At 45.9% G+C, this 27,505-nt stretch overlaps 1 protein-coding gene across 4 annotated transcripts in view; it reads right to left on the bottom strand.

Annotated features, from left to right (window-relative positions):
• The window catches only part of BCAR3 (BCAR3 adaptor protein, NSP family member), a 218,956-nt gene that overhangs the window by 48,144 nt on the left and 143,307 nt on the right, over nt 1-27,505 (bottom strand). Inside the window, exon 1 of one of the 4 annotated variants that reach the window (XM_043876125.1) lies at nt 4,884-5,622. The exons of the other annotated variants lie outside the window; for them this stretch is intronic. Within the exon in view, the coding sequence (XP_043732060.1) occupies nt 4,884-4,967 (84 nt within the window). The 5' untranslated portion in view covers nt 4,968-5,622. Of the gene's footprint in view, nt 1-4,883; nt 5,623-27,505 lie in introns of those variants that run through there. 4 annotated transcript variants of the gene reach the window in all.

Below are 27,505 nucleotides of genomic sequence, written 5' to 3'. Positions count from 1 at the left end.
CCTCGCGCAGCAGCTCCACGACAAAGGCAACTGAGGCTACTGCCAAAGCTGGGACGTTCAGCAGTGTGCACACTGTCACAATAGCAGATAGACCAGAGATGGTCACAGGGACAATGAGCAGGACCTTCCCTCCATCGTGTTCACTCTGACACAGAAAGGCAGCTCCCAATGAAAACAAGCTCTGAGGACCCAACTCTCCAAGGATGGGCAGTTGAGAGAGCCCAGGCCATAATGTATATTCATAGAGAGGCTCTAGATACATACTTCTTTCAGGGATAAGGGAAATGATTTAAAACAAAGCAAAACGCAATAGCACGATTTAAGCACTTCCCACTACATGGAACTTCGTGGCTACAAAGACAGTCACACCTCTGTAAGGGAACATTTATGCTTAAAATCCACTGCCTTCTAACAATAACTTCTCGTTGACTAGACCAGCGCCGCCGGACTTACTGACTGGTTAGCTGAGACTTACTGATTCATTTATCCTCCGATTCCCTACTCCAGCCTCCCTGTTGGTGTTCAGAAAGGTGAAATTAAAAGACACCTGCTACTTGGAAGAAAAGCTATGACAAAACTAGACAGTGTGTTAAAAAGCAGAGACACTGCTTTACCAACAAAGGTCTGGATAGTCAAAGCTATGGTTTTTCCAGCAGTCAAGTATGGATGTGAGAGTTAGACCATCAAGGAGGCTGCGCACCAAAGAACTGATGCTTTTGGATTGTGGTGCTGGAGAAAACTCTTAAAACTCTTAAGAGTCCCTTGGACTGCAAGGAGATCAAACCAGTCAATCCTAAAGGAAATCAACCCTGGATATTCACTGGAAGGACTGATGCTGAAGCTGAAGTTCCAATACTCTGACCACCTGATGCGAAGAACTGACTCACTAGAAAAGATCCTGATGCTGGGAAAGATTGAGGGCAAGAGGAGAAGGGGGCGACAGAGGATAAGATGGTTGGAAGGTATCACTGACTCAATGGACGTGAGTTTGAGCAAACTCCGGGAGATAGTGAAGGACAGGGGAGCCTGGTGTGGTGCAGTCTCTGGGGTTGCAGAGTCAGACAGGACTGAGTGACTGAACAACAACAAATTCTGCACTTGCAAGGTAACGCCTGTCTCTGGTTCCCCTGAAGTTTCTTGTACAATCACACCTACCTTCCTCAGGAGCAGCCATTGATATGGTGGCAAGTTTCAGCTTCTGTTCCTCTGCCCACATGCAAGGAGAATCAGAGACACGAGGGGCCAGAAGAAATAGGGGTTTGTCCCCATGGCCAGTTCCAGAAGTGGGCTCTATTGTGCTTCCCCCAAATTCCTTCTGCAGTTCTCTATGGATCGAAAGGTGGCCCTGCCACTGCCCCAGGAGGGAGACCTAGTATGTGAAGACCAGTTCTGTGTCTCCCTGAAGTCTCTCCTGAAAAGCTGAGGTTCACGCTACTCTTTCTCAACTGAACTGTTAACTGAAGTATTATCAGGGACAAAATTACCTTGTTCCACGTTCAGTTGTCTTCCTACGGTATTGGAGAAGGCTTCCCTGGTGGCTCAACGGTAAAGAATCTGCCTGCAATGCAGGAGCTATGGGAGATGGAAGTTTGATCCCTGGGTCAAGAAGATCTCCTAGAGGAGGGCATGGCGATGCACTCCAGTATACTTGCCTGGATAATTCCATGGACAGAGGAGCTGGGTGGGCTATAGCCCATGGGGTTGCAAAGAGTCGGACATGACTACAGTGACTTAGCACGCATGGTACTGGAGACACGCCACTGGTCCTGAGGCCACAAAACCTGATTTCTACTCCTGGTTCTCCACTAAACGATTCTGGGGCAGGGAGTTTCTCTGAGCCTCGGCCTCTCCTCTGTGGAAAAAGATAAACTATTGCCCTGCCTGACTCAGCGTGCCTTGAGACTCCAGTGAGATAACTTGTGAAGAAACTCAGAAAGTCTTTTGCAAACATAACGCATGACACTGTGGACTAATGCTCTCGTGGGAAGTCCTTCAAAGGCAGGAACCTGCCTCAATTGTCATTAATCACCCCCCGCCCCACCTAACAGAGTGCTTACACATGAGAAGGCCACAACATTTGACATTTAAGGATTTTCAAACTTGAATGTGCTCCACTAATGTCATGGATCTGCAATATCTTCATGGCGAACTCTTTTCCACTGGGTATAAGCAAAACATCCTTTCCTTTTCTTATTCGAGATGCAAGGGTCTTTTGTGAAATGAGTGCCTTATGTGAACCCTTCTGGGCTGTGAAAGCCATGACCCTTGACATGGCCTCAACTCTGAGAGCACCAGCAATGCCTGCATATCCTTGACTTCCTCTCATTCCTGGCCTCCCAATTAATTCCTTTCCGGGACATTTGTATACAAGTCCACAAGAGGCCCTTAAACACAAATGAAATTCTGCATTATCTCTGCAAATAAGATCTTATTCCCTGAAAGCGCCTGTGTACTTGGTCTCCTACGTGATGAAGGAGCTCTTATATTTTTAGTTTTCTTCCCATACAACAAACACTATTAATAACATTCTACTTTCTCCAGAGATGATATGGATTAGACCAAATGGAAAGTTACCATGGCTACTGCAGTGTTATTTTTGGTATGAGAAATTCATGCCAAGAGAAGCAGCATCCATGGTCAAGAACTGGAGCTTTATTTCCGCTTTGCTATCAGGCAATCAATCCCAATTTAATTTTGAAACTCTAATTACAACAGAAACTAATTATGAGCGGCAGGACCTGAAACCCCTAATTAAAGTGGGAGTCAATAAAGCGATGCAGCAGGAGGAGGGATTTGAGCACAGGGGCACTTTCTTTCCCAGGTAACTATCTAAGTAAAACAAGACAGGGAAATGCATACCAAGGGTCAATGGGGAACCTTGAGCTGGGTCTGAAGGTTTCAGGTTCTGGTGAATGAGCAGATCAGGCCCTCTCTGGGCTATGACGATGCTACAAACTAGGGGTGGGAGAGGAAGCCTAGGTAGAAAGGAAGGTGTTTCCATCAACAGTCAGTCACCAGGAGTGACCGTGTTGGGGAAGCCAGAGGACAGTTACAAATATAAGAATTGGATCATAAAGAAGGCTGAGCGCCAGAGAAGTGAGGCTTTCAGATTATCGTGTTGGAGAAGACTCTTGAGAGTCCCTTGGACTGCAAGGAGATCAAACCAGTCAATCCTAGAGGAAATCAACCCTGAATATACATTGGAAGGATTGATGTTAAAGTTGAAGCTCCACCACTTTGGCTACCTGATGTGAACAGCAGACTCACTGGAAAAGACCCTGATGCTGGGAAAGACTGAAGGGAGGAGGAGAAGGGGGCGACAGAGGATAAGACGGTTGGATGGCATAACCAATTCAATGGACACGAATTTGAGCAAACTCCTGGAGATAGTGGAGGATAGAGGAAGCCTGGCATGCTGCAGTCCATGGGGTTGCAAAGAGTCAAACATGACTTAGCAAGTCAACAACAGCAACCCCATGTTACTGTGGCCTTTCTGGGCAGGTCCTGGAGGAAATAACAGCAGAGGAACAGGGGTCGCCAAACAGAATCTCACCACCCAGACCTAGATATTTATGGGTTATTTCTTAATATACCAAATGCTGAGTTGCACTTTACTGAATTAGCAGAAGTTGGCTTATGGGAGGACTTCTATTAGAGGGTAAACCTACTGCCAATCCCTGACGTGCACAATTCCCTTCGGGACCTCCCGGTCTATCTCTGACAGCTTTAAAATACTGTTAATGGCATGACTTCATCTGCCCCACACTAGAACGATCCATATTTAGGCCAGAAACCACATGGTCCTCATCACCCCCACTGGGCTCCAGGGTAGAAAGGGGCTTTTAAATGAGGGAGAAAACACTTTTAACCTATGATTACTCACGCTCCTTCAAATCCCCTGACAAAGAGACAGAAACGAACTTTGCAGAATGGTTAGAAATCTACTCTGAACACTCCAAAAGGGCAGTAAAACATGAAGCAGCCTCTCCTCTTCGCAGTGTATACTTTTCTACAAAGGGCTCTTTCTGCCTTTAACAGAGTTTCCTGTTAAATTTTCCTGTTGTAGCTTTTTCAACAGCACGGAACAAGTCAGTCCCTCAGGAGAGGGAGGTCTGCTGTCAGGGTGGGAAGAATTCCTTGAGAGCTTTCTTATTTCTATTTCCCATGAATAAATGAGGTCCCCAGTCCTGCCAGGGCCAACAGGATTTTCGCAAGGCAGACAAGCCCCCGGTTCAACGACAGCCTGTACCAAACAGGATTCTTAAGTGTTGTCACAGGTGGGCAATAGAACAGAGGCTTGGTCTTGAAATAGTCAAATGAGGTTGTTTGAATATTTTTTATCAAAACAAATCGTGTATTGACATATTACGCAAAATCTTGGGTACTGATGTCTTGTAACAAAGGTTAAAAACGGGAGCAGTAAAAAAAAAAAGTTCTGAATGCAAAAATGTTTTGGAACGTGACTATGATTTGAAAGGAGATATTTGATGGTTTTTGTACTTCTATACGTCATTGACATAAGGGAGCAGCGGGGTAAGCGAAGAGAGGGGCTCAGCCATCTCACATTTACTATGAACAAGGGAAGACAGGCAGAGAGAGAAAAAAGAAAAAATAGTCTTGAGCTACTTTGGTATAAAATTTCAGCCCAAGGAAATGGAAAGTCTCCTGAAAAACAGAGCTTTCTCACCAAGCAAGACAAGGTGCCCCCTTCTTTGTGGCCCGATTCTGCTTGCAGGGGAGACATGCCACTAGGAGCTTGTGAAGATCCATCTGTCAGAGCAAGTGCCTCTGATTTTAGAGCCAGTGGGCTGCCAACTTTTTCTAGTGCTTTCAAGCCCTCCCAGAGAACTTCAGCTCTACCTTACATTTCTAACCACACCTACCTTGACTCCAAGGAAAGACCTGCGGTGATAGAAGCAGCACAGAGCGGCCGAGAGGGCATGGAAGGCATTGCATTCCTTAGGCATCTTTCAATCTTCAGTCCCTGGACCACACACTCTCTTTAGGGTTAACCGAGAGGGGTCTTGTGGCGTGACACCCCAGTCCTGCCGCAGCAGCTGTGCAGAGGAGGGAGGAGTGAGCGGCTCCTTCTCCCAGGCCAGGCTGGGACTTTCCCTCTTCGCTGAAGCCAATACGATCCACTCGCTCAATTCTGGCAGGCGGGTGTCCAGCCTGCCATGCACTCGGTGCCAGAAATCCTCATGTGACCACACTCGCTTTCTGATGAAATTCTAACCTCTCTCAGAAGAGGCTTTGGGCTTTAGCTGTCCCCTCAATTTAGAGACCCAGCAGAAATCATTATTCCCCCAGGGCTGAAGGCACCAGGCACTCTGCTCCTAGAGGCTGTGTCTGTTTGCCTGTCACCCCAGGACCTGGGAGTTCAAGAAGCACACATCACACCACTCCGTGATGAGAGAGAGGCTCCTTTGAGAAAAGGACCCAGAGGCGACCCGGGTGTGACTTTCCCCTGGGAGCGATCCTAGAAGTCCTGAGAAACCCGGGACTCTCCCAGACCACCCCTCAGAACTGTTTATTTTTAATTAGGATGCTCCTGGGCAGCCAGTTTGCAGCTGATGACACTGGCACGGCCATCACTATTGGCAAAGCAATATTGCCTTTTGGTGTTTAATTAGCAAGTCTGTCAGCAAACACCCTGAGCAGCCCTGCCCTTCCCACCTGGCCATGCAGCAGTCTGTTAGGAGGATGGGGGACAGGCTGCGTACCCTCTTTTGACCCAACTGTTTTTCTCACTCCCTTCCTTCACTTTAAGTACTTCACTGTAACTGTTCACCCTGCCTAACCCAGATTCAAGGCATGAACCTTGCCACTAACACCACCAAGCGATTCTCCAGCACTTCTTAGGCCTTTATCCCTACCAAGAGCCCCCTGACACCTTAGCAGAAAGGAATTGCTTTTCTTCTTTCATTCCAGTCAGAGTGGATTCCCAACAATTCTTCTGTCTTTCTTTTTTAATCAAACCCAGATTCCCGCCTGTAGCGTTTCCTCTCCTACGTTCCAAATATTAACTTTCTGTGGCTTCGGCCACTCAAAAATGGAATGTGTCCTGAAGCTTTCTAAAACTTCACGCAGGCAGAAACTTGTAATGAGGAAGAAACAGAACCTATTCAGTCCAGAAAGGAACAATACCAGATGAGGCATGAGGGAGGTATGAGAAATATCCAACAGGGTTAGCCTCAAATCCTCAGGAGGCCTCGGCCTTTGGACTAGGTCAAGTCAGCCTGTAAAAATAGAGGATTGTTTGTTCAACGCCTGGTGAGCAGCTCCTGTGCTTGAATGAGGGCTCTGGAGAGTGACAGCCCTCACACTTCCCCAAAGGAGCAGAGGTTCAGCCTAATAAACACCCCGAACAGGGCATGGAGCTGTCATCACAGAACAGCCAGGGGGGCTGACTTCCTTTCTGGTCCCTCAACTGGCTCCCTCCTCCCCAGCCCGGATTCCAGGGCTCAGATGTGCTGCCCTGGGTCCTGGGAGGTCCACCTGAGACCTCGGAAGCAAACACCAAGGTTGGGAGAATTTGTGGCTTTTGGAGCTGCAGGGGCCCTTGGTGATGGTTCAGTTGGTGGGTCAATACCGTCCCCCCAAGGTCTATGAACTGAACCTATGAGGAAGCATTTTCTCTGTTTGCCCTCATTTCCATTAGATGGGGTTCAAAGGGTAATAAGTCCGCATGAGCAGCCAGGGCCCATGGCCCCAGCAGTTCTGTGGAGGTGGCTCATCCATCTGACCAACAGCCACCAGGTAAGGTGTCCAGTTTGCACCTGCCATTCCTCTTTGGCTGAAAATGAGTAAGAAACATTGTCAGAGTGAGAAACTCCTCCAAAAGGCTGGAAAGGGACCATTCTCAGCTCAGGAAAAAGAAGAGAAGCAGCTCCTTAAATCTTGAACAGAAATTCAGTGAGATTAGTCAGCCAAAGCCTCTGAATTTCAATACCCTACCCCCACCCCCAGAAAGCGTGAATGAAGTGCATTCCTGAAAGAAAATTTATTTAAAAACACTCAGACTTGTAAATTACATAGAATTATGTAGTCAGGTGCTCCAGGGCCAGGGTAAAAGCAAAACAAAAGACACGCAGGTCACTGCAGAATCGCAGCTCTTGTCACCTGAGGTTTTCCCTGTTTATACCAAAAAAAAAAAAAGAATGTCTCCAAATGCACAAAGAATTGGTTCTGTCAGGATTAAAGAATGAGCTAATCTTATTAGGTAACTGTTTCCTAAGCACTGATTTTTTTTTGTTCCACACCAAAAATAATTTCTAAAGCAGCACTCAAAGGTTTTAATCAATTTCCTCTTGAAACAGCCAAGAAGAGAGACTAAAATAACATGATGTTATTGCAACTAAAGATGATAATTGCATGAATTTGTAAAGTGCCCTTCACTGACTTGTTACGCTTTTAAAGTCTCCCATCCACACTGATCAATTCCCCCACATTCTTCCCACAATGACGATTCTATTCTAGTTACAAAGAAACAGGACCAGAATGGTGAGCCACTCAACAGAGAACAGACAAAGGACCCAGAACTCCAGCCTGTGCTTTTACCAGAACCTAGTATCTGATCAACAAATAGATTTTTCTAATGTCTTATAATTAAACTTGTCACACAGCCTCATGAAAACAGCTTGTGACCCGGGGCAGGGAGTCATTGCCTGATGATTTCCTACATGTGATTTAGGACCAGCCAAATTTGTATTCAGGGCTTTCTAAACACCATGCCCTTCTAGATAGGGGTCAGCATCTCTAATGCAACCCCAGCAGCTGATAGAGGTGGGAGGCCAGGAGCAGGTAGCACAGAGCTCTGGGAACACACCGTGCTCTCTAGCGCCCCCTCTGGCTTCCTGGGAGGTTCACTACTCAGCACCAAGAAAAACACCTGTTTAAAAAAAAAAAAAAGAAGCCAGTGCTGGGCGGGCAGGTGAACCCTTGAAAATCCTCATGACCTCAGGTCAGATGCTGCCCACCATGTCTGGGGATAGGATTAGAGTAGAACAGAGGAAAGCTCCTGCACAAGCCATTCTTTCCCTGGGCAGCCCTAATACGAACCTGCCCTATTTAGTAACCATGGAAACAGGAGCTGCCTGCCAGTCATATTTCACAGAGGAGGCTTCTTGCCGGCAGCAGCCCTCGGGCTGGGAGGTGCACAGAGTCCCTTCCCCCAAGTGCCACAGTCCCCACTAGAAGATCAGCCTCCCTGTGAGGTAGGTGCCCTCTCTGACACGGAATGGCCAGGGTGGGGTGGCTGGGGGGTGGCGAGGTCTCCGAGGAGGAAGATATGCCTCCCAGGGACCTGCTTTTCCCTGGCAATGCTGCCCACACCTCCCCTCCCTGGGGCCAGCCCAGAAGCAAGGCGTCCAGCCTCACACACGACACACACCGAGGTGCTCTCGGTCACTGCCAAGCAGCCCCGAGGACGGTGACACTGCCCACGATGGGCAGCAGGCTGTGCCTGGGGGGCACTGGTCCAAGGGATGAGGCCTGACTGGTCTCTGCCCACAGGGGACACACTCGGAACATCAGTCAAGGGATGAACAGCAGTCCACACACTGAGACGCCTCACCCCCCTGGGAAGATCCATCCCTCCTGGCTTTTGGCCTCCACTAAACCTCAGCGAGCCAGCTCTCAGTGAACCAAGACAGCCCTAAGGAGCTAGCGTGTAAGGCGTTCCTCCTGGGGTAGTGGAAGCAGGAAGAGGAACCTGCACTGGCCCACTCCTAAGGACCCAAGGCCGCCTTCTGCAGCCCCTGCTCCCTGAAGGGCGTCCCGCCCCGGGCCCAGGAAGCCCTGGGCAGGAAGGAGGCATGCTTATCAACAGCCCTGCTTTCCTGGCACTGGCCTGTCTGCGTGATTCTGATCACAGTAACCAGGAGGTGAGGGGGCAGGGGAGGGGCTGGGGGGTCTAGGAGCACCCACCCTCCATAGGAGCCACAGGGCCGGAGGCGAACGGCTGGGAAACCACTGAAGAAGGAGGAGGCCCAAGGAAGAGGTCACCTCCTCCTCACGCCAGACTCAGCAGCTACACAAGATGCCAAAGACAGTTCAACACATTTTCCTATAGGCAAACGTGATTTAGATCCTGCTCCAAAAGGGAATGCAAACTGGACTTGGTGGGAGGAGGGCGGGAAGCGCCGGCCCAGCTCTTAGGGCCGCTTTGTGTGTTGCCGGCAAAGAGAGAGGAACGCAGAGGGTGCATTTACAAGCATCTGCTGTGCACATCTCTCTCTGAGGGTTCCCTCAGATTCCTCAAGGGGATGAAAGAGTATGGCTGTGAAATGGTCTCTATCCGGAAGCAGTATTGATCCGCTCAGCACATCAACAAAGAGACAGGATTCACAAACAGATTTCTCTCTCTACTGAGCCCTCTGTCCCCTCCACAAATTTGGTTTCTCTAACAGGCTACTGAAATTGTATAACTGGTAACGTGAAGCACGTGAAGTACAATCAGGTGAGCACCCAGCCCCGACTGCTTCCTTGAACCATCGCATACAATCTTGTCCCATACATCCCTCCACCAACACCATCACCATTTCCTGACACACCCCCAGAAATCCTATATTAGGCAAGCTCAACTTTCTATTTTTAGCATTAAGGCAAAATTAAAAGAACATGCATGAGGCATAATTCCAGCCTCTCAAACAGCAGATTCAGACTTTCTGGCCGTCTCAGCCTTCTTTGAGTCTATGAAAACCATGGACCCTCCTCTCAGAACAAAAGGCACATATTGTGATGTTCAACATACAGTTTCAGGGGATTCCTTGCCCTCTGAAGCCCTCCCTTACACCCCTGGGAGTCAGACTCATCTGAGACAATCCGCCACCCACCTCCCAAGCTTCCTTCCATCCTACACTTGCTGTGTGGGCGTTGCACACAGAGCCCTCATTTGTTCTCCTGTCATCGTAGCTCCTAGGCCTTCTTCGCTATATGCTTTTCTCTTTCCCCTTCGAGCAACTCACAGTGACCACAAAAGCCCCTCAGAGATCCCCCACCCCCATCAGAGTGCTGCAGAAATGGCCAGAATCTGCAAAGGCTCCAACCAGATCCAGCCACACTGGCTCCCAGCTCGGCTGCCACTGGCTCGCCCCTCTCACAAGCACTTCTGCAAAATGCATCTGCCAAAACAGCTTCAAGACAGCATGTTTCATGCGCTGCTGGGAGGTGGCAGGCTACAGGGAAAGCAAGGCTGGGTTCAGGTCTTTGTTGTACCACTAGCAAGCTGGGTGACCACGGGAAATTTCTTAACCTCTCTGAGCCCTAGTTTCCTCCTCCAACTTAGCAGTTTCTTTTTGGAGGATCAAGTGAAATAGGAGATAAAGGACTAGACACTCAGCCAATGTGTGCTTTCTTGCCCTCCAAAGGAAGGGCTCACAAAACCTGTCCTCCCAGACTATTCCTCCCTCAGGGAACACACCCAGCTGCATCCTAAGTCTCCTGTCCCTAACCCAAGGGGCAGGCTACAGGAGCCATGTCCTGCAAGGACAGTGTGGACAGCAAAGCCCTGAGCCGTTGACCGGCCCCAACTAGTACACAGTAGCTCTTAAGACTTGAAGGCCAGGAAACAACGAGAAGGAGTTTAGAGCTTCTTTAGCCATGAGATATTTTTTAGCCTTCAAATTTTAAGATCACATATTAAAACTGCGCATATGGTTTGAATCACACTTGCTCAGATAGCTCAGATGATTTCCTATGCCAGAGTCTCTGTCACTTGGGGAGTTGTTTGTTTTAACACACAGCATGTGAGTCCATAGCTTCTGCCCACTTGGCCCTCACTCAGGGGGACTCCTGGGTCCACCCGAAACCACCATGCTCTCCATGTCCCACCACTGTCCCAGCCAGTCTGAGTGGGGGTCCCGGGGCCCCTCCTTTCCCACTGTCCCCACATCAGGTTGACCGCAGAGCTGGGCTTCAGCCTATGTCCCACCTGGATGCCCTGCCTGATGCTCCTTCAACCTCCCCCACTGCCTGGCCCTCCAGATACTTGTCCTGAGACCAACCCTTCCACGTGTATCTAGAGTCCCCAGAAGGGCCATCTCCCATGTGCCTGACTCTTTCATACTTTACCAGCCCATGGAACTGGGTACATGGATGCCAACCATTTCTAGAATTGGAAGTGTCTGGACTAGCCCTTCCTTGGACGCTGTGCCTGCCTCACCCTGCTGCTCTCTCCAGACATTCTAGGTCACCTTTGGTTCTGCTTTCTGTCTGCACCTCCTCCTCACCAGTCCCTGACGGCAGGGATGGCCAGAGTTACAGTGCATTCTTCCAAGGCTACACCACCCAGAAAGGCTACCGAAGTTCTGAGTGGAGGAAGCAGCCAAAAGGGATGCTTGAGAAGGCAGGAACCCTGGGGCAGAGGGCGGGGTCGGCATCAGGTGAGAGGTGGATCAGGCAACCTCAACTCATTCCTGCCTTGAACTGGCCAAGAAAAACAGAAAGTGATCTTATTAATCTCTTCCCCTCTGTTTTCAAGCAAATTCCAGCCACCTCAACAAATTATTTCTGCTGGAAAACATCATTTCTTCATAGTCATAAACTGATCCTGGGGATCATTGGAGGGACATGCTGGATATTTATGCATCCTGCCCAAACAGCTATGAGAACCAGTCTAGACCAGGAGTTCTGAACCTCGGGGTGGGAAGGGGCTTCCATGAACCATTGGAAATTGTATACAAACCGTTGTATGAGTACCTGTTCATTGAGGGGAGGGGTCCATGGTTTTACCCAAGAGTCATGTGACTTAAAAATCCTCACTGATCCACAAAGACTTTCAGTGGCTCTTAAAGATGTAGCCTCTGAGGGTCTTACTTGGTCTACTTTCTAACGGAGAGACGAGTACAGTGGATACCCTGGTCATCATGGACATGAGCAAAGACAGCACCCCTGCCCTCGACCACCATGGGCACAGTCAAGTCTTGGCAAGGCTGCAGTTGGTAAGAGGAGATAGAGAGCTCTGAAGCAAGCAGAGCCACCTTCATTTCTGCTGTTGGAGTGACTTAAAACACCTGCGAGAGGAGGAGAGCTCCTTCCCCCAGCTGGCAGAAGGGCCTGTCTGCACGCAATACTAAGCAAATGCAGAATAGCTTCCAATGTGACCCTCAGCAGCCCCTCTCCAGCCACAGCCTTCTGAGATGCAGTCCCTCCCACTAGACCGTGGCATCTTTCCACTTCTCAGCTGGGCTCCTCAAAGGTGCCTTCAGGACCTCATATGCAAGGTCCTCAAGAACCAGTATTTATACAGAAAACTTTTACCATAGTGTCTATTTAATACTCACACTAGGAGACACATATTATCTCCATTTCACATGTGAGACTGAAAAGTTCTTAGAGTTAATAATTAAAACGACTATGAATCAGAATGGCTGGCTCTATCGGACGTGCTCATGGAAGCAAGGATACCACCTGGTTGCCTGGAGTATCTTATCTTGTGCAAACCCCAAAGGCAGAATTATAGCTGCTGCAACCACCCTCTCCCTCCAACCGAGTGACAGATATTCTTGGCAACACAGACAGCAGGTCTCCTCTGAAATAGCCCCCATCAGAGGTCCTCGTCATTGCTGATGGGAAGGGGCAGGACATGTACAGATGGACACTGAGGCCAGAATCTGAGAAAAGCCAGAAGGCAGCAAAGCTGATAAGTGGATGGCTAAGGGACAGACCGTCTTTGTGGTAAATGGAGATATCAACTGTGCCCATTTCTCCACGGGAACAGGCCGACTTGGAGGGTGAGCTGCATGGGAAAGACTGAACTGATTACCAGCTCAGAAATGACATTCAGACAGTCAACACTCGTGGAGACAATAGGTTCTTTCTGTCAGTGGTTCAAAGGACAATACAACCCTTGGCCTTGTGTGTGTACCCAGAGGAGTGGGAGGGCAGGGAGGAGGGAGTTATCAGGAAGAGCAGCAGGAACCTACCTGGACCATCCTCTAGGAACAACACACCAGCCTCAGGGTTAGGCCACTTGTGGCAGAGATGCAGGGATTTCTCCAAAGTCAAACTATACAGGGGGATCCTAGCCCTCTGCACCACCTCCCTACCTGCCACCTATAATTTCCCTGTTAACAGTATGGATCTAATAACTAAGCTGGGAGGCAATGGATATCCAGCATATAAGTAAACCAGGAGGGAGACAGGTTAGAGAAAGGCGAGTATAGGACTTGAAAAGATCAAAACAAAAATATCTTTGTAAAACCTAGAATTCATATGCCAACATTTCATGTAAGTATCCTGAACAGACAGTGACAGTGACAGACATAGCCTGATAGATTCTGATCCTCTACATTCAGGGGGGAAATGATGTAAATAACAGACAGTGGTTATTACATTTAAAACCTTTACCCCATGGCACGTGTACTCATGCTTGTAATGGTTGTGAGAGCCAATCAGGAAACTGAACACGTAACTCTCCAGGCAAGAATACTGGTGTGGTAGCCATTCCCTTCTCCAGGGGATCTTCCTGACCCAGGGATTGAACCTGTGTCTCCTACTTTGCAGGCAGATTCTTTAACATCTGAGCTACCAGGGAAGCTCCTAATGGTCCAGGAGTGGACATGTGACCTAAGTTAGATCAATCAGAGTCCTTCCCTGGGATTTTTCAAATCAGAGCAGAGGGAGAGGCCCACTTTTCCTTTCAGACCATAAGTTTTAAGTTTATAAGCTCAGAGCAGCCAATAAGCCATGTGCCCCCAACTACACGGAGAAGCTGATCTGAGGAGAATGCAACCAACATGCTGAGAGAAGCAGATTCAAGGTCTTAGAGTCTGGATGTGTTTTCCTTCCCCAGAACAGTCATCAACCCAGGACACTCCCCCCCTGCCCTTCCCAGTGATAAGCTTCCTAGCTCACATCATCAGTTTGAGAGTTTATAGGTTCACTTTATCAGTGTAAGATTAGGTGAAACCTGAGAGTGAAATATAACACATTGTGTTCGGCTCCGCTAGAGTTCATATGTATAAGACATCATCCCTAAATCTGGAAATGTTAAAAAGGAGTCAACATAAACTGTTGCTACACGAAAACATGTATGATATGTGCCCTGGTAACAGGGTGGTACACTCATGTTTTAGTGATGGGTGGAAATTAGTGGTGCTTCACGGCCTACTGCAAGGTCACGCCGTTATAGAAAGGAGTTGTCATGAGTTCTCAAGGATAAAGCTGGCATGAGTTTGCCTGCAGGGAAGACAGAGGGACTCATGGAGTCGGAAAGCTCTGTGCCACTGACTGTAGGTGTGAGTTTTGCTCCCGCACCCACCATCCCTCCCAGGCTAGGGGAAACCGCTAACAAACAGCCCACTCCATCCTGCTCATACAGGCAAGAGCAGCATCTTAAGATCCCAGAGAACATTTCCAAAGGCTATTCTGTTTGGTAGACAGCCTGAGGACCTGATTCAGAGGTAAAGGCTGAGATGTTTCTTTATAAAGGAGAATTTTATCAGGTACGATGGATTACCTGGGAGTGCAACTCTCATGACTTCTAGGTCAAAAGAAAGGAAATGTACAGCAACCCCAAATTATATTTGCGGTTATCTTCCGAATGTGTCCCCTAGGTAATCCTTAGGTGGGCACATCCTGGAAGGAGCCCTGGTGCCCGGGTTGTGTTGGCTTATGGGGTTTCCTTTGCTCATTGCTCTTGTTTATTTATCCCAGTGAGAGGGTCCAGCTCCAACCCTGTCTTCAAGCACCCAGCTACCGAAACACTCATTAAAATGATCTGTGTCCTTGTCTGGTGGCCTCAGGACCCAGGTCTCAGTCACTGTCATCACGCCAATACCCAGCCTGATGCCAGAACATTTGGAGATAGCATAGGCAATTCTCAATCTGGATCCACAAACACTTTGGAAGTACGATGCACAGTAGGTGTGTGTCCGTATTTGCAGACATGGGTTTCTTACTCATATTTGCAGAAATACTATTAACTATTTCGGACCCCCACCCCGCCCAAATAGTTAAGAACCACAGAGGCACAAGATATGACTTGGCACAGGGGGGGATGTGGTCCTCATGGGTGAAGCCTCCTTGCCATCCCTGTGGCTGGATTAGGGCTGGTTGTCACTTCGGTGTTCAGAAGCACTTGCCTCTCTCAAACTGGGAACTACCCGGGTTCCCAAACAGGAAGAGGCTCCCAGGACACAGTAATTCCCAATGCCCACCACCTGTGCTCTCTGTGAGCAACCCTGGAATGCTTTGCAAACCAGGAGAGAGGACATGGCCCTGTTGTGCTTAGGCTCCTTCCAGGAAACACCATGGGAAGACAGAGGGGCAGAGACTGGATCTGATGGATGCAGCTGGACCGCACAACTAATTTCAAAAAGCACCCAACTAGGCCTGTGAAAAATAAAGATCCAACTGGGGACTGGTGGCCACAGGAAACAGGCCATCAGCTTCATCATTTCTTCTGTACCAGAAGCTCTTTTGAGAGTGTGAATGGGGGCTTTATGTAGTAAGTTCTCATAGACAAGCTAATAAATATGTGAAACGGCCTCTCAGACCAGGTTCCTGCAGCCTGGACACTGAGATCACTCAAGGAACAATTAGATGCCATCTGGAGAGAGCTGGGACTGGAAGGGCTGAGTGGCATGCTCTGGTTCCCAGGGTGTGACACATCCTCACTTTCACTGACAGAAAGGATGGATGGGGTCAGCCAGCGGATCCACGCTGGGGCAGAGAATGGGCAAACGCACAGCGATGAAGAAAAGCTTAAGGGCCAGGGGAATGTTCACATCCAGCCTGCCCCAAGGAAATGTACCCCTTGAATGCACTCACACCCCCAAGCTGAGTATCTTCGCCATGAACCAAGCTTGTACCTCACCAAGACCTGGGATTCCATGGTTCTGATGTAAATGCAAGCAGAGCACAACAGCGAGTGCTGTGGCGCAGCTCTTCACAGCATACAGTGAGCAATGCCTTGACTGCATGAAACAGAGTTAGTGCTTACTGAGGCTTCACAGTCCACTCAATTGTAAAAACAGGTGGACAACTGTGAACCCATATTTCTGGGATATAGTCTCAGTTTTTCTTATTTTTACATGAAAAATTTGGCCTTCCCTGGTAGCTCAGATGATAAAGAATCCGCCTACAATGCAGGAGACCCAGATTCAATCCCTGGGTTGGGAAGATCCCCTGGAGAAGGGAATGGCAACCTACTCCAGTATTTCTGCCTGGAGAATTCCATGGATAGAGGAGCCTGGTGGACTACAGTACATGGGGTGCCAAAGAGTTGGACACGACTAAGTGACTAATGCTTCTCTATTTATGATCAGTACTTTAAATGTAAATGCAATTGTTGAGCAAGCTGGGTTAAAAAAAAAAAAAAGGATAGCTAGAGAAAAAATATGGATTAAGATAAACAGATAGTGATTATTTGTACTCTAAGCATTTCTGAAGCTTTATAACAGCTCAAGTAGCAGGAGGACAGCAGTGCTCACAGAGGTTTCAGGGCCCACAGGGGCCTCTCAGAGAGTCCATGAGGTCAACACTATTTGTGTAATAATATTGGGACCTGTTTGCCTTTTTTTACTGAGTTGATATTAATGCTGACAGAACAAAAGCCACGATAGGTAAAACTACCAGGACCATAGCAGTAAGCAAGGGGAAGGCGTAAACTCTTAAGTAGTCATTGTGTTTCTTGACCAATATGTTTTTTTTTTAAATTTCTTTTTTAAATGTTGAAAATTAGAAATATACTACTTTAAAAAAGAGCCCGTTTCACTTAAAGAGTCCTTCGTGAAGCACTAAGAATCATAGTAGTTTCCCCTCATATGCAGACAATATGCTCCAAGACCCCCAGTGGATGCCTGAAACCACAGACAGTACCAGACCATATACATGTATATATATATACACACACATACACCATGTTTTTTCATATATATATATATATATATATATTTTAACATACCTATGATAAAGTTTAATTTATAAATTGGTACAGTAAGAGAACATCTGAATTGCCAACATGACTAGTCTTGTGCTTTGGGGCCGTTATTAAGTAAAATAAGGGTTATGTGAGCAAGCACTGCAATACCTTGAAAGTCAGTCTGATAAAAGATGGCTACCAAGTGACTAACCAACATCACCACCACCAAGTGACCAAGGGACAGGATATGTTGGACAAGGGGATGATTCATGGGTTAGGTGGGCAGGAGTGGGAGGGCATGAGATTTCATTAGGCTACACAGAATGGTGCATGAATTAAAACTTATGAATTGTCAAAAAAAACACTTGAAAAGATACATGCACCCAATGTTCACAGCTGCATGGCTTACAATGAATTGCCAAGATATGGAAGTGTCCATCAAAAGATGAATGGAAAAAGATGTGTATACACAAGCGTGTGCACACACGCACACACACACACTCAGCCATAAGAAAGAAATTATATTTTGCCATTTGCAACAACTTGGATAGACTTGAAGGGCATTATGTTAAGTGAAATAAGTCAGAGAAAGACAAATAGTGTATGATATCATCTATATGTGGAATCTAAAAAATACAACAAACTAGTGAATATAATAATAAAGAAGAAGACTCACTCATGCAGAGAAAAAACTAGTGGTTACCAGTGGGTATAGGGAAGCAGAGAGGAGTAATATAGGGGTAGGAGATTAAGAGGTACAAACTATTAGATATAAAATAAGCTAAAAGGATATATTACATAATGCAGAATGTCATCAATATTTTATAATAACTATAAAAGTAGTATAACTTTTAAAAACTGTGAATCACTACATTGTACACCCATAAGTTATATAACACATTAACTATACTTTAGTAAAAAAAAATATTGTACCACCACATAAAAAGAAACTTATGAAATGTTTCTTTCTGGAATTTTCAGACCACGGTTGACTGGGTGACTGAAGCTGCAGACTGGAGGACTACTGTATTACTTTATTACATCTTGGCCCTTGAGTCCACGTCTCGAACATTCTGTGTGGCAAGACAGCATGCAGACATACAGCTCTTCTGCTGCACACCCCACATAACAGTTGTCTTGAGGGAAAGCAACTATGCCACTAAACTCTGGGCTGCACTAGCTGCTTTTCCATGGAGCACCATTTTTACTTCAAAGAGTGTCTGACAAACAATGGTTATTCAGACATGAGAATTTATTTGGCAGACATTTTCTAAAAAAACGAACAAAGTGAGCCTGTCACTTCAAGAAAAACAACTGACATTATTTGTTGCCATTGCTAAAACCTGAGCTTTTAACTGAAAATTAGAATTTCGGGAAACTTGTATTTATCACTATAAGTGGTAAATACTTTAATGATTTTCCCCAATACTTTAATGATATTTTTCATGAGTGATGATAATAATGAGTGTGAATTTTTGGTATTGTATAGTGATGTATGTTAATAGCTGTAATATCTGCATAACTTAGCAAACCAGTATTTTTCAAGTGATCAATGCATGATGATACAAAATCATGCACAGTTAAAATCCATTCACATTGCCAGACAGACCAATGGATTTTAAGGGAATAGAGTTTAAAAAAAAAAAAAGAAAAGGTCACTGATATGACTTCAGATTCCACACTGCAATTAACCTTTATGGAACTACAACTTTACAAGTTTTAGTGTAATAACAAAGAAAAATATCTCTAATGATCAGAAAAGGCTATTTAAAATACTACCCTTAGGGGATGAGAGGTGGGCAAAATGGGTGAAGGGGGTCAAAAAGTACATATTTCCAGTTATAAAGTGAATAAGTCCTGAAGATGTAATGTAAAGCACAGTGACTAAAGTTAATAATACTATACTGCATATGTGAAAGTAGCTAGCTAAGTGGTCTTGAAAGTTCTCATCAGAAGAAAAAGATTTTTGGTAACTATTGTATACTAATAGATGCTCACTGGTCTTATTGTGATCATTCTGCAATATATTCAAATCATTATGTTGTATACCTGAAACTAATAAAATGTTACACTAATTATACCTTAATACAAAAAGAGTATTCCTCCCTTTTTGAAATAAATTTTAGAATTGAAGTATAGCAGACTTTGTTCAAGCATAGTGATGCTTCCTAAGGCCCACTTGACTTCGCATTCCAGGATGTCTGGCTCTAGGTGAGTGATCACACCATCGTGATTATCTGGGTCGTGAAGATCTTTTTTGTACAGTTCTTCTGTGTATTCTTGCCACCTCTTCTTAATATCTTCTGCTTCTGTTATGTCCATACCATTTCTGTCCTTTATTGAGCCCATCTTTGCATGAAATGTTCCCTGGTATCTCTAATTTTCTTGAAGAGATCTCTAGTCTTTTCCATTCTATTGTTTTCCTCTATTTCTTTGCATTGATCACTGAGGAAGGCTTTCTTATCTCTCCTTGCAATTCTTTGGAACTCTGTATTCAAATGGGTATATCTTTCCTTTTCTCTGCTTTTGGCTTCTCTTCTTTTCACAGCTATTTGTAAGTCCTCTTCAGACAGCCATTTTGCTTTTTTTCATTTCTTTTTCTTGGAGATGGTCTTGATCCCTGCTCCTGTACAATGTCACGAACCTCCGTCCATAGTTCATCAGGCACTCTATCAGGTCTAGTCCCTTAAATCTATTTCTCACTTCCACTGTATAATTGTTAGGGATTTGATTTAGGTCATATCTGAATGGTCTAGTGATTTTCCCTATTTTCTTCAATTTAAGTCTGAATTTGGCAATAAGGAGTTCATGATCTGAGCCACAGTCAGCTCCTGGTCTTGTTTTGCTGACTGTATAGAGCTTCTCCATCTTTGGCTGCAAAGAATATAGTCAATCTGATTTCGGTGTTGACCACCTGGTGATGTCCACGTGTAGTCTTCTCTTGTGTTGTTGGAAGAGGGTGTTTGCTATGACCAGTGCGTTCTCTTGACAAAACTCTATTAGCCTTTGCCCTGCTTCATTCTGTACTCCAAGGCCAAATCTGCCTGTTACTCCAGGTGTTTCTTGACTTCTACTTTTGCATTCCAATCCCCTATAATGAAAAGGACATCTATTTTGGGTGTTAGTTCTAAAAGGTCTTGTAGGTCTTCATAGAACTGTTCAACTTCAGCTTCTTCAGCATTACTGTTCAGGGCATAGACTTGGATTACCGTGATATTGAATTGCCTTGGAAATGAACAGAGATCATTCTGTCATCTTTGAGATGGTATCCAAGTACTGCATTTCGAACTCATTTGTGGACTACGATGGCTACTTTACTTCTTCTAAGGGATTCTTGCCCACAGTAGTGGATATAATGGTCATCTGAGTTCAATTCACCCATTCCAGCCCATTTTAGTTCACTGATTCCTAACATGTCGATGTTTACTCTTGCCATCTCCTGTTTGACCACTTCCAATTTGCCTTGATTCATGCACCTAACATTCCAGGTTCCTATGCAATATTGCTCTTTACAGCATCGGACCTTGCTTCCATCACCAGTCACATCCACAACTGGGTGTTGTTTTTGCTTTGGCTCCGTCTCTTTATTCTTTCTGGAGTTATTTCTCCACTGATCTCCAGTAGCATATTGGGCACCTACCAACCTGAGGAGTTCATCTTTCAGTGTCCTATCTTTTTGCTTTTCATACTGTTCATGGGGTTCTCAAGGCAAGAATACTGAAGTGGTTTGCCATTCCCTTCTCCAGTGGACCATATTTTGTCAGAACTCTCCACCATGACCTGTCCGTCTTGTGTGGCCCTACAGAGCATGGCTCATAGTTTCACTGAGTTAGACAAGGCTGTGGTCCATGTGATTAGATTGGTTAGTTTTCTGTGATGGTGGTTTTCAGTCTGCCCTCTGATGGAGAAGCATAAGAGGATTATGGAAGCTTTCTGATGGGAGAGACTGACTGAAGGGGAAGCTGGATCTTGTTCTGATGGGCAGGGCCATGCTCAGTAAATCTTTAACCCAATTTCTGTTGAAGGGTGGAGCTGTGTTCCCTCCCTCCTGTTTACCTGGGGCCCAACTATGGTGGAGGTAATGAAGATAATGGTGACCGCCTTCAAAAGATCCCAGGCATGTTTGCTACACTCAGTGCCCCCAACCCTGCAGCAGGCCACCACCAACCCACTGGAGACTCCCGGACACTCAAGGGCAAGTCTGGGTCAGTGTCTTGTGGGGTCACTGCTCCTTTCTCCTGGGTCCTGGTGCACAAAGTTCTGTCTGTGCCCCCCAAGAGTTTATTTCCCAGCCTGTGTAAGTTCTGGCAGCTCTGTGGTGGGGTTAATGGCGACCTCTTCCAAGAGGGCTTATGCCATATCCAAGTCTGCTGCACCCAGAGCCCCTGTGCCTGTGGCAGGCCACTGCGGACCCGGACCTCCACAGGAGACGCTCACACACAGTTCTGTCCCAGTTTCTGTGGGGTCCCTGGGTCCTGGGGTCCACAAGGTTTGTTTGAGCCCTCTTACCATCTCTGGCAATGAAAGTGAAAGAGGAGAGTGAAAAAATTGGCTTAAAGCTCAACATTCAGAAAACTAAGATCATGGCATCTGGTGCCATCACTTCATGGCAAATAGATGGGGAAACAGTGTAAACAGTGACAGACTTTATTTTTTTGGGCTCCAAAATCACTGCAGATGGTGACTGCAGCCATGAAATTAAAAGACACTTACTCCTTGGAAGGAAAGTTATGACCAACCTAGACAGCATATTAAAAAGCAGAGACATTACTTTGCCAACAAAGGTCCGTCTAGTCAAAGCTATGGTTTTTCCAATAGTCATGTATAGATGTGAGAGTTGGACTATAAAGAAAGCTGAGCACCAAAGAATTGATGCTTTTGAGCTGTGGTGTTGGAGAAGACTCCTGAGAGTTCCTTGGACTGCAAGGAGATCCAATCAGTCCATCCTAAAGGTGATCAGTTCTAGTGTTCATTGGAAGGACTGATGTTGAAGCTGAAACTCCAATACTTTGGCCACCTGATGCAAAGAGCTGACTCATTTGAAAAGACCCTGATGCTGGGAAAGATTGAAGGCGGAAGAAGGGGACTATAGAGGATGAGAAGGTTGGACGGTGTCACCGACTCAATGGACATGAGTTTGGGTAAACTCTGGGAGTTGGTGATGGACAGGGAGGCCTGGTGTACTGCAGTCTACGGGTTGCAAAGAGTTGGACACGACTGAGCGACTGAACTGAACTGATAGCGGACTTACAATGTTGTGTTAGTTTTTTGTGTACAGCAAAGTGATTCAGTTGTATATACGTGAGTGTGTGTGTGTGTGTGTGTGTGCATATGCTCAGTCGCTAAGTCGTGTCCAACTCTGCGATCTGATTGATTGCAGCCTGCCAGGCACCTCTGTCCATGGGATTTCCCAAGCAAAAACATGGAGTGGGTTGCCATGCCCTCTTCAAAGGGATCTTCCTGACCCAGGGACTGAACCTGGGTCTTCTGTGTCTAATGCACTGAAGGTGGATTCTTTACCCACTTAGCCACTGGGGAAGTCTCAATGTATTCCTTTGCGGGTAATTTTCCATCACAGGTTATCATAATATCCTGATTATGATTCCGTGTGCTATATAGTATCCCTTCCTTTTTTAGTTACCTATCTGTGTCAGGCCAGATTTTCTTCAGACTTAAACCAAAATAACGTAACACAACAGACGGAAGCCTGAAGCAGATGCGAGACTCAAACTCGTTCTATTGGACACTAAAGAGATCTGCAAAATGTAAACCAATGCCATCCTTTTTTCCTCTCTAAATTTTGTTCTGGAAAATGGCTGTTTTCATAAAAATATGCTATTTATATTCCCATAATAGGTTTAATATTGTTATTTTTAATGAGCTAAATAAACATTAAAAATTCCTACACTGTAATTTCTAATACAATAAACCAATAGCTAAAACCCACTTAACAAAAGTTCTTTGCAGCCCTCGGTAATTTTCAAGCACTGAGAAGGGGTCTTGAGACCAAGGAGTTTGAGAATTTCTGCTCTCGTACCTCTCACCTACTTGTTTTATATAATTCTGTTTAGGCCATAAGTTTTCAGCATCAAATCTGGAGGAGGCTAAGGTATGTCAATAGAGGAGTATTTTTATTTTTATAACTATCATAAAAGCATTAATGATTATTAGAGAATATTTGGAAACAGAAATGTGAAAAACAAAACTCATGCGTTGCCAGGAAGTTAGTTTTTACTTATTACCCAACACCCAATACTTCTATGTGTTTATCTTACAGAAATTCTCACACAAATGCACACCCAGCCATCTCAGGGGAAGGCCGTGCCATCCTTTCTAGTACGGTGGTGCTTCATCCTTTTCTCCTACCCACGTCTAGTCCCACAGCAAATCCTGAGGCTCTGCCTTCATAGTATATGTCTAGAATCCCCCTTCCTTACCACCCCTTCTGCCATCACAAATCCAAACCATCACATCTCTCATCTGGATGGTCACAACTAGCTCCCAAGTGATCTCCCTGCCCCTGCCAGCAACACGCAGGCCACAGTGATCCTGAGACGGCTCCCCATTCCACTTTGTAAAAGTTCACATCCTTACGGGGACATCCTGGCCCTGTGCAACCCGCCTCGCGCCCCTTGCTCACTCCCTCACACCAGTTTTCACTGCTCTCCCTCAAGGCCACTCCTTGGGCCCCACTGGCCTCTACTCCATCCCTCACGGGAAGAGGTGAGCTCCAGCTTTATGGCCTTGTCCTTTCTGCGTCCTCTCCCCATCAGATATCACTCTTTTTTTTGGTTACCCTCCCTCCCTTTTTTTCCTTCGCCCACATTTTTTTTTTTTTTTAAGCCATGAGGCTTGCAGGATCTTAGTTCCCCAACCACGGGTTGAAACCAGGCCCTTGGCAATGAGAGTGTAGAGTCCTAACCACTGGACCATCAGAAAATTCCCCAGACATCACTCTTGACTTGCCCCTCCTCTAGGAACTCGCCTTCTGGATGAGGCCTTCCCTGCTACCCTCTTTAAATTTAACATCCCCTTAACTCCAACAATTCACAGATCCTTCCCCTGGTGACTTTTTTCTGCTGAGTATGTATCATTACCAAACATGGTGTACTCTGCTGTCTTCTTTGTCTTGTCACTATTCCATCCCATAACATAAGCTCCATAGAGGCAGGGACATTGTTCTGTTCACTACTATATCCTCAGGCCCTGGAACAGTGACCAGCAGATGGCAGATAGAAACTTGATAAACATTTGTTAAATTATATGCCATGTCTAACAAATGTGACTACATTTGTTAAACAACAACAAAGCTGTTTTTAACAAGAACCCAAATGTCAGTAGGAAATCAGTTAAATATAACTATCTCATACAATGGCATAGTGGATAACCATTCAAAATAAGGAGCTAGATCCGAACGTTTAATACGGAATGATGTACAATGAAAAAAGCAGGTGAGCCATATGTAGTTACACATAATTTTTGGCAATCAATCAATCAAATTGTTTCCCAACTCAGCCTTTTTGTTCTCTTAACAGTTTAACCATCTCAGAATTTCCTAGGGACACCTGAAGTTTCCTCACCTTTTCCATTCAGTAAATAAGAGAGTCCCTATTCTTCTTTGCTGGGCTTCCCAGGCGCTCAGTGGTAAAGAATCCACTTGTCAACGCAGGAGGCCCAAGTTTGATCCATGGGTTGGGAAGATCCCCTGGAGAAGGACATGGCAACCCACTCCAATATTCTTGCCTGGGAAATCCCATGCACAGAGGAGCCTGGTGGGCTACATACAGTCCATGGGGTCCCAAAGGAGTCAGACACAACCTAGAGACTAAAAAAAACACCACCACCTCCCTACTGATCTCTCCTGCCCCAGGCAGCCTGGGCACATACTTTCCCACAGGCTGGGGTCTCCCTCTCAGTCTCTAACATGTTCATAGCTCTCTTCTGCCTCACCTAATACCAGCTTCTTTCCTTTCAGGTATCAAATCACAATTCAAACATAATTTTTTTTCAAGAAAACTTCTTGGTAACAACACGTGAAACTTCAGATCAATGCCAATCCCCCACCTCAAAATCTACATACAGTACTGCAGCATGTTAGAGTTTTTGTCCAAGAATGTTAGACAATTTATTCTAACAGTAAAATGCCTTGACAATTTTAATTTGTCTTATATGAAGCTAAAGAAAATGATTTGCCATTTTACAAACTTTAAACAGAGGCCTTAGTTCTGAAGTTGTAAATGTAATGCTATGGCACACTATTACATTTAATATTATGCTTAAATGTCTCAGTATTTGTCTGAATACTAAATACTCAGTCATGTCTGGCTCTTTGTGACCTCATGGACTCTAGACCACAAGGCTCCTCTGTCCATGGGATTCTCCAGACAAGAATACTGGAGTGAGTTGCCATGCCTGCTCCAGGGGATCTTTCCAACCCAGCGATCGAACATAGGTCTCCCACGATGCAGGCAAATTCTTTACCATCTGAGCCACCAGGGAAGCCCACTACATTTATTTTTTTTCCATTTATTTTTATTAGTTGGAGGCTAATTACTTTATAATATTGTAGTGGTTTTTGCCATACACTGACATGAATCAGCCATGGATTTACATGTGTTCCCCATCCCGATCCCCCCTTCCGCCTCCCTCCCCATCCCATCTCTCTGGGTCTTCCCAGCGCACCAGCCCTGAGCACTTGTCTTATGCATCCAGCCTGGGCTGGTGATCTGTTTCCCCCTTGATAGTATACTTGTTTCAATGCTGTTCTCTCTGAACATCCCACCCTCGCCTTCTCCCACAGAGTCTAAAAGTCTGTTCTGTGTCTCTTTTTCTGTTTTGCATATAGGGTTATCATCACCATATTTTTAAATTCCATATATATGCGTTAGTATACTGTATTGATCTTTATCTTTCTGGCTTACTTCACTCTGTATAAGCCCATTACATTTAACATTAAACCTCCCAGAATCCACAGGCGGATTGCAGCCAAATGCTGTGCTGTTGTGTCGTTCAATTACCACTAGGGGGCAGAATTTAACAGCAAACGATTCCAATACTGAAGAGCCTGACCTCCCACTAGCCGGTTGAAAAGTGACTGGAACCCCATAGCTGATAACAAGATCCCAGAGGTCAGAAGCATGGAGGTTGCCAGAACTACACTTTTAAACAGTGTATAGTAGTATTAGTAGTAGTGCAACTCGCTCAGTCGTGCCTTGACTCTTTGCAACCCCATGGATGTAGCCTGCCAGGCTCCTCTGTCCAAGGAGTTTCCCAGGCAAGAATACCAGAGTGGGTTGCCATTTCCTTCTCCAGGGGATCTTTCCGACCCAGAGATTAAACTGAGGTCTCCTGCATTGCAGGGAGATTCTTTATCATCTGAGCAACCAGGGAAGCCCTCTTTACCATACACTTCTGCCTAAATGTGTGAGTGTTAATGGTGCAACTGTGATCCCAAAGTTTTATCCTATACTATGTTGGCAAGAGCAGAGAGGTCAGGTGTGGGAACCTCCTTGCTCTCATGAAATAAAAATCACCGAAGAATTTCTGAAAAAATTTTAGAGATGTGAGTGCCACTTATTCTGGGAAACTTAGAGATCTTCGGAACAACCTCACTGCCTCTCCCCTCAATTTAAATGCCCTTCTTATCTGGTTTTTAGGATCATCAGTCAGCCAGTCAGTTGCTAAATGTTTACTAAGAGGACAAGAAAGGGTCCTTGCCCTCAGAACTCACATTATGAGGACTTGCCCTGAGAACTCACAGTTCTGAGTTCTGAGGAGTCGGTTGTTGTTGTCAACAGAACTATAGAATTTGGCACAAGTGCTATGAGGATAATAGAGTAATAACACTGACAGGGAGGTCAGGGGAGGCCTCTCTGAGGCAGTGAAATCTGAGTGGGGGTGCACCAGGCACATGAGAAGTAGGACAGTTACCAAACCAGCATTTCCTGAGTGTTATCTACATGGCAGGCCCTGCGCTAACAATTTTGTGAGCATTAACTCATTTAAGCCCTACTTCTCCCATTTATTGTTGAGGAAATTGAGCTCCAGGGAATTCTAAGAACTCACCCCAAAGTCACACAATCGTGAAGAAATGGCTAAGATGGGGCTGTGTATCTGTAATAGTTTCCTAGGACTGCTGTAAACAAGTTACCACAAACTTGATGGCTTTAAAATAGAAACATATTCTCTGACAGTTCAGGAGGCTAGGAGTCCAAAATCAAGGTGTCCCAGGTCCACCCGCCCCCTGAAGGCTCTGAGGTGGGATCCTTCCTTGCCTCTTCCTGCCCTGTGGTGGCTGCTGGCAGTCCTCGGTGTTCCTAAGCCCACGCACACATCAACTCCCATCTGTCTCTGTCATCGCTTGGCGTCCTCCCTGTGTGTCCAAATTCCCCTCTTCTTATAAGACACCAGTCATTGGATTGTTTAGCTGTTAAGTTGTGTCTAACTCTTGTGACCCCATGGGCTGTAGCCCACCAGGCTCCTCTATCCATGGGATTTCCCAGGCAAGAATACTATCATTGGTTGCCATTTCCTTCTCCAGGGATTTTCCTGACCCAGCGATTGAACCTGCAACTCCTGCTTGGCAGGAGGACCCTTTACCACTGAGCCACCTGGGAAGCCCAGTCATTGGATAGGCTT

The sequence above is a fragment of the Cervus elaphus genome, chromosome 20 (assembly GCF_910594005.1).
Source record: "Cervus elaphus chromosome 20, mCerEla1.1, whole genome shotgun sequence".
Lineage (NCBI taxonomy): Eukaryota > Metazoa > Chordata > Mammalia > Artiodactyla > Cervidae > Cervus > Cervus elaphus.
The sequence above is the reverse complement of the archived record's forward strand: the minus strand, read 5'-3'. Positions and strand labels throughout refer to the sequence as shown.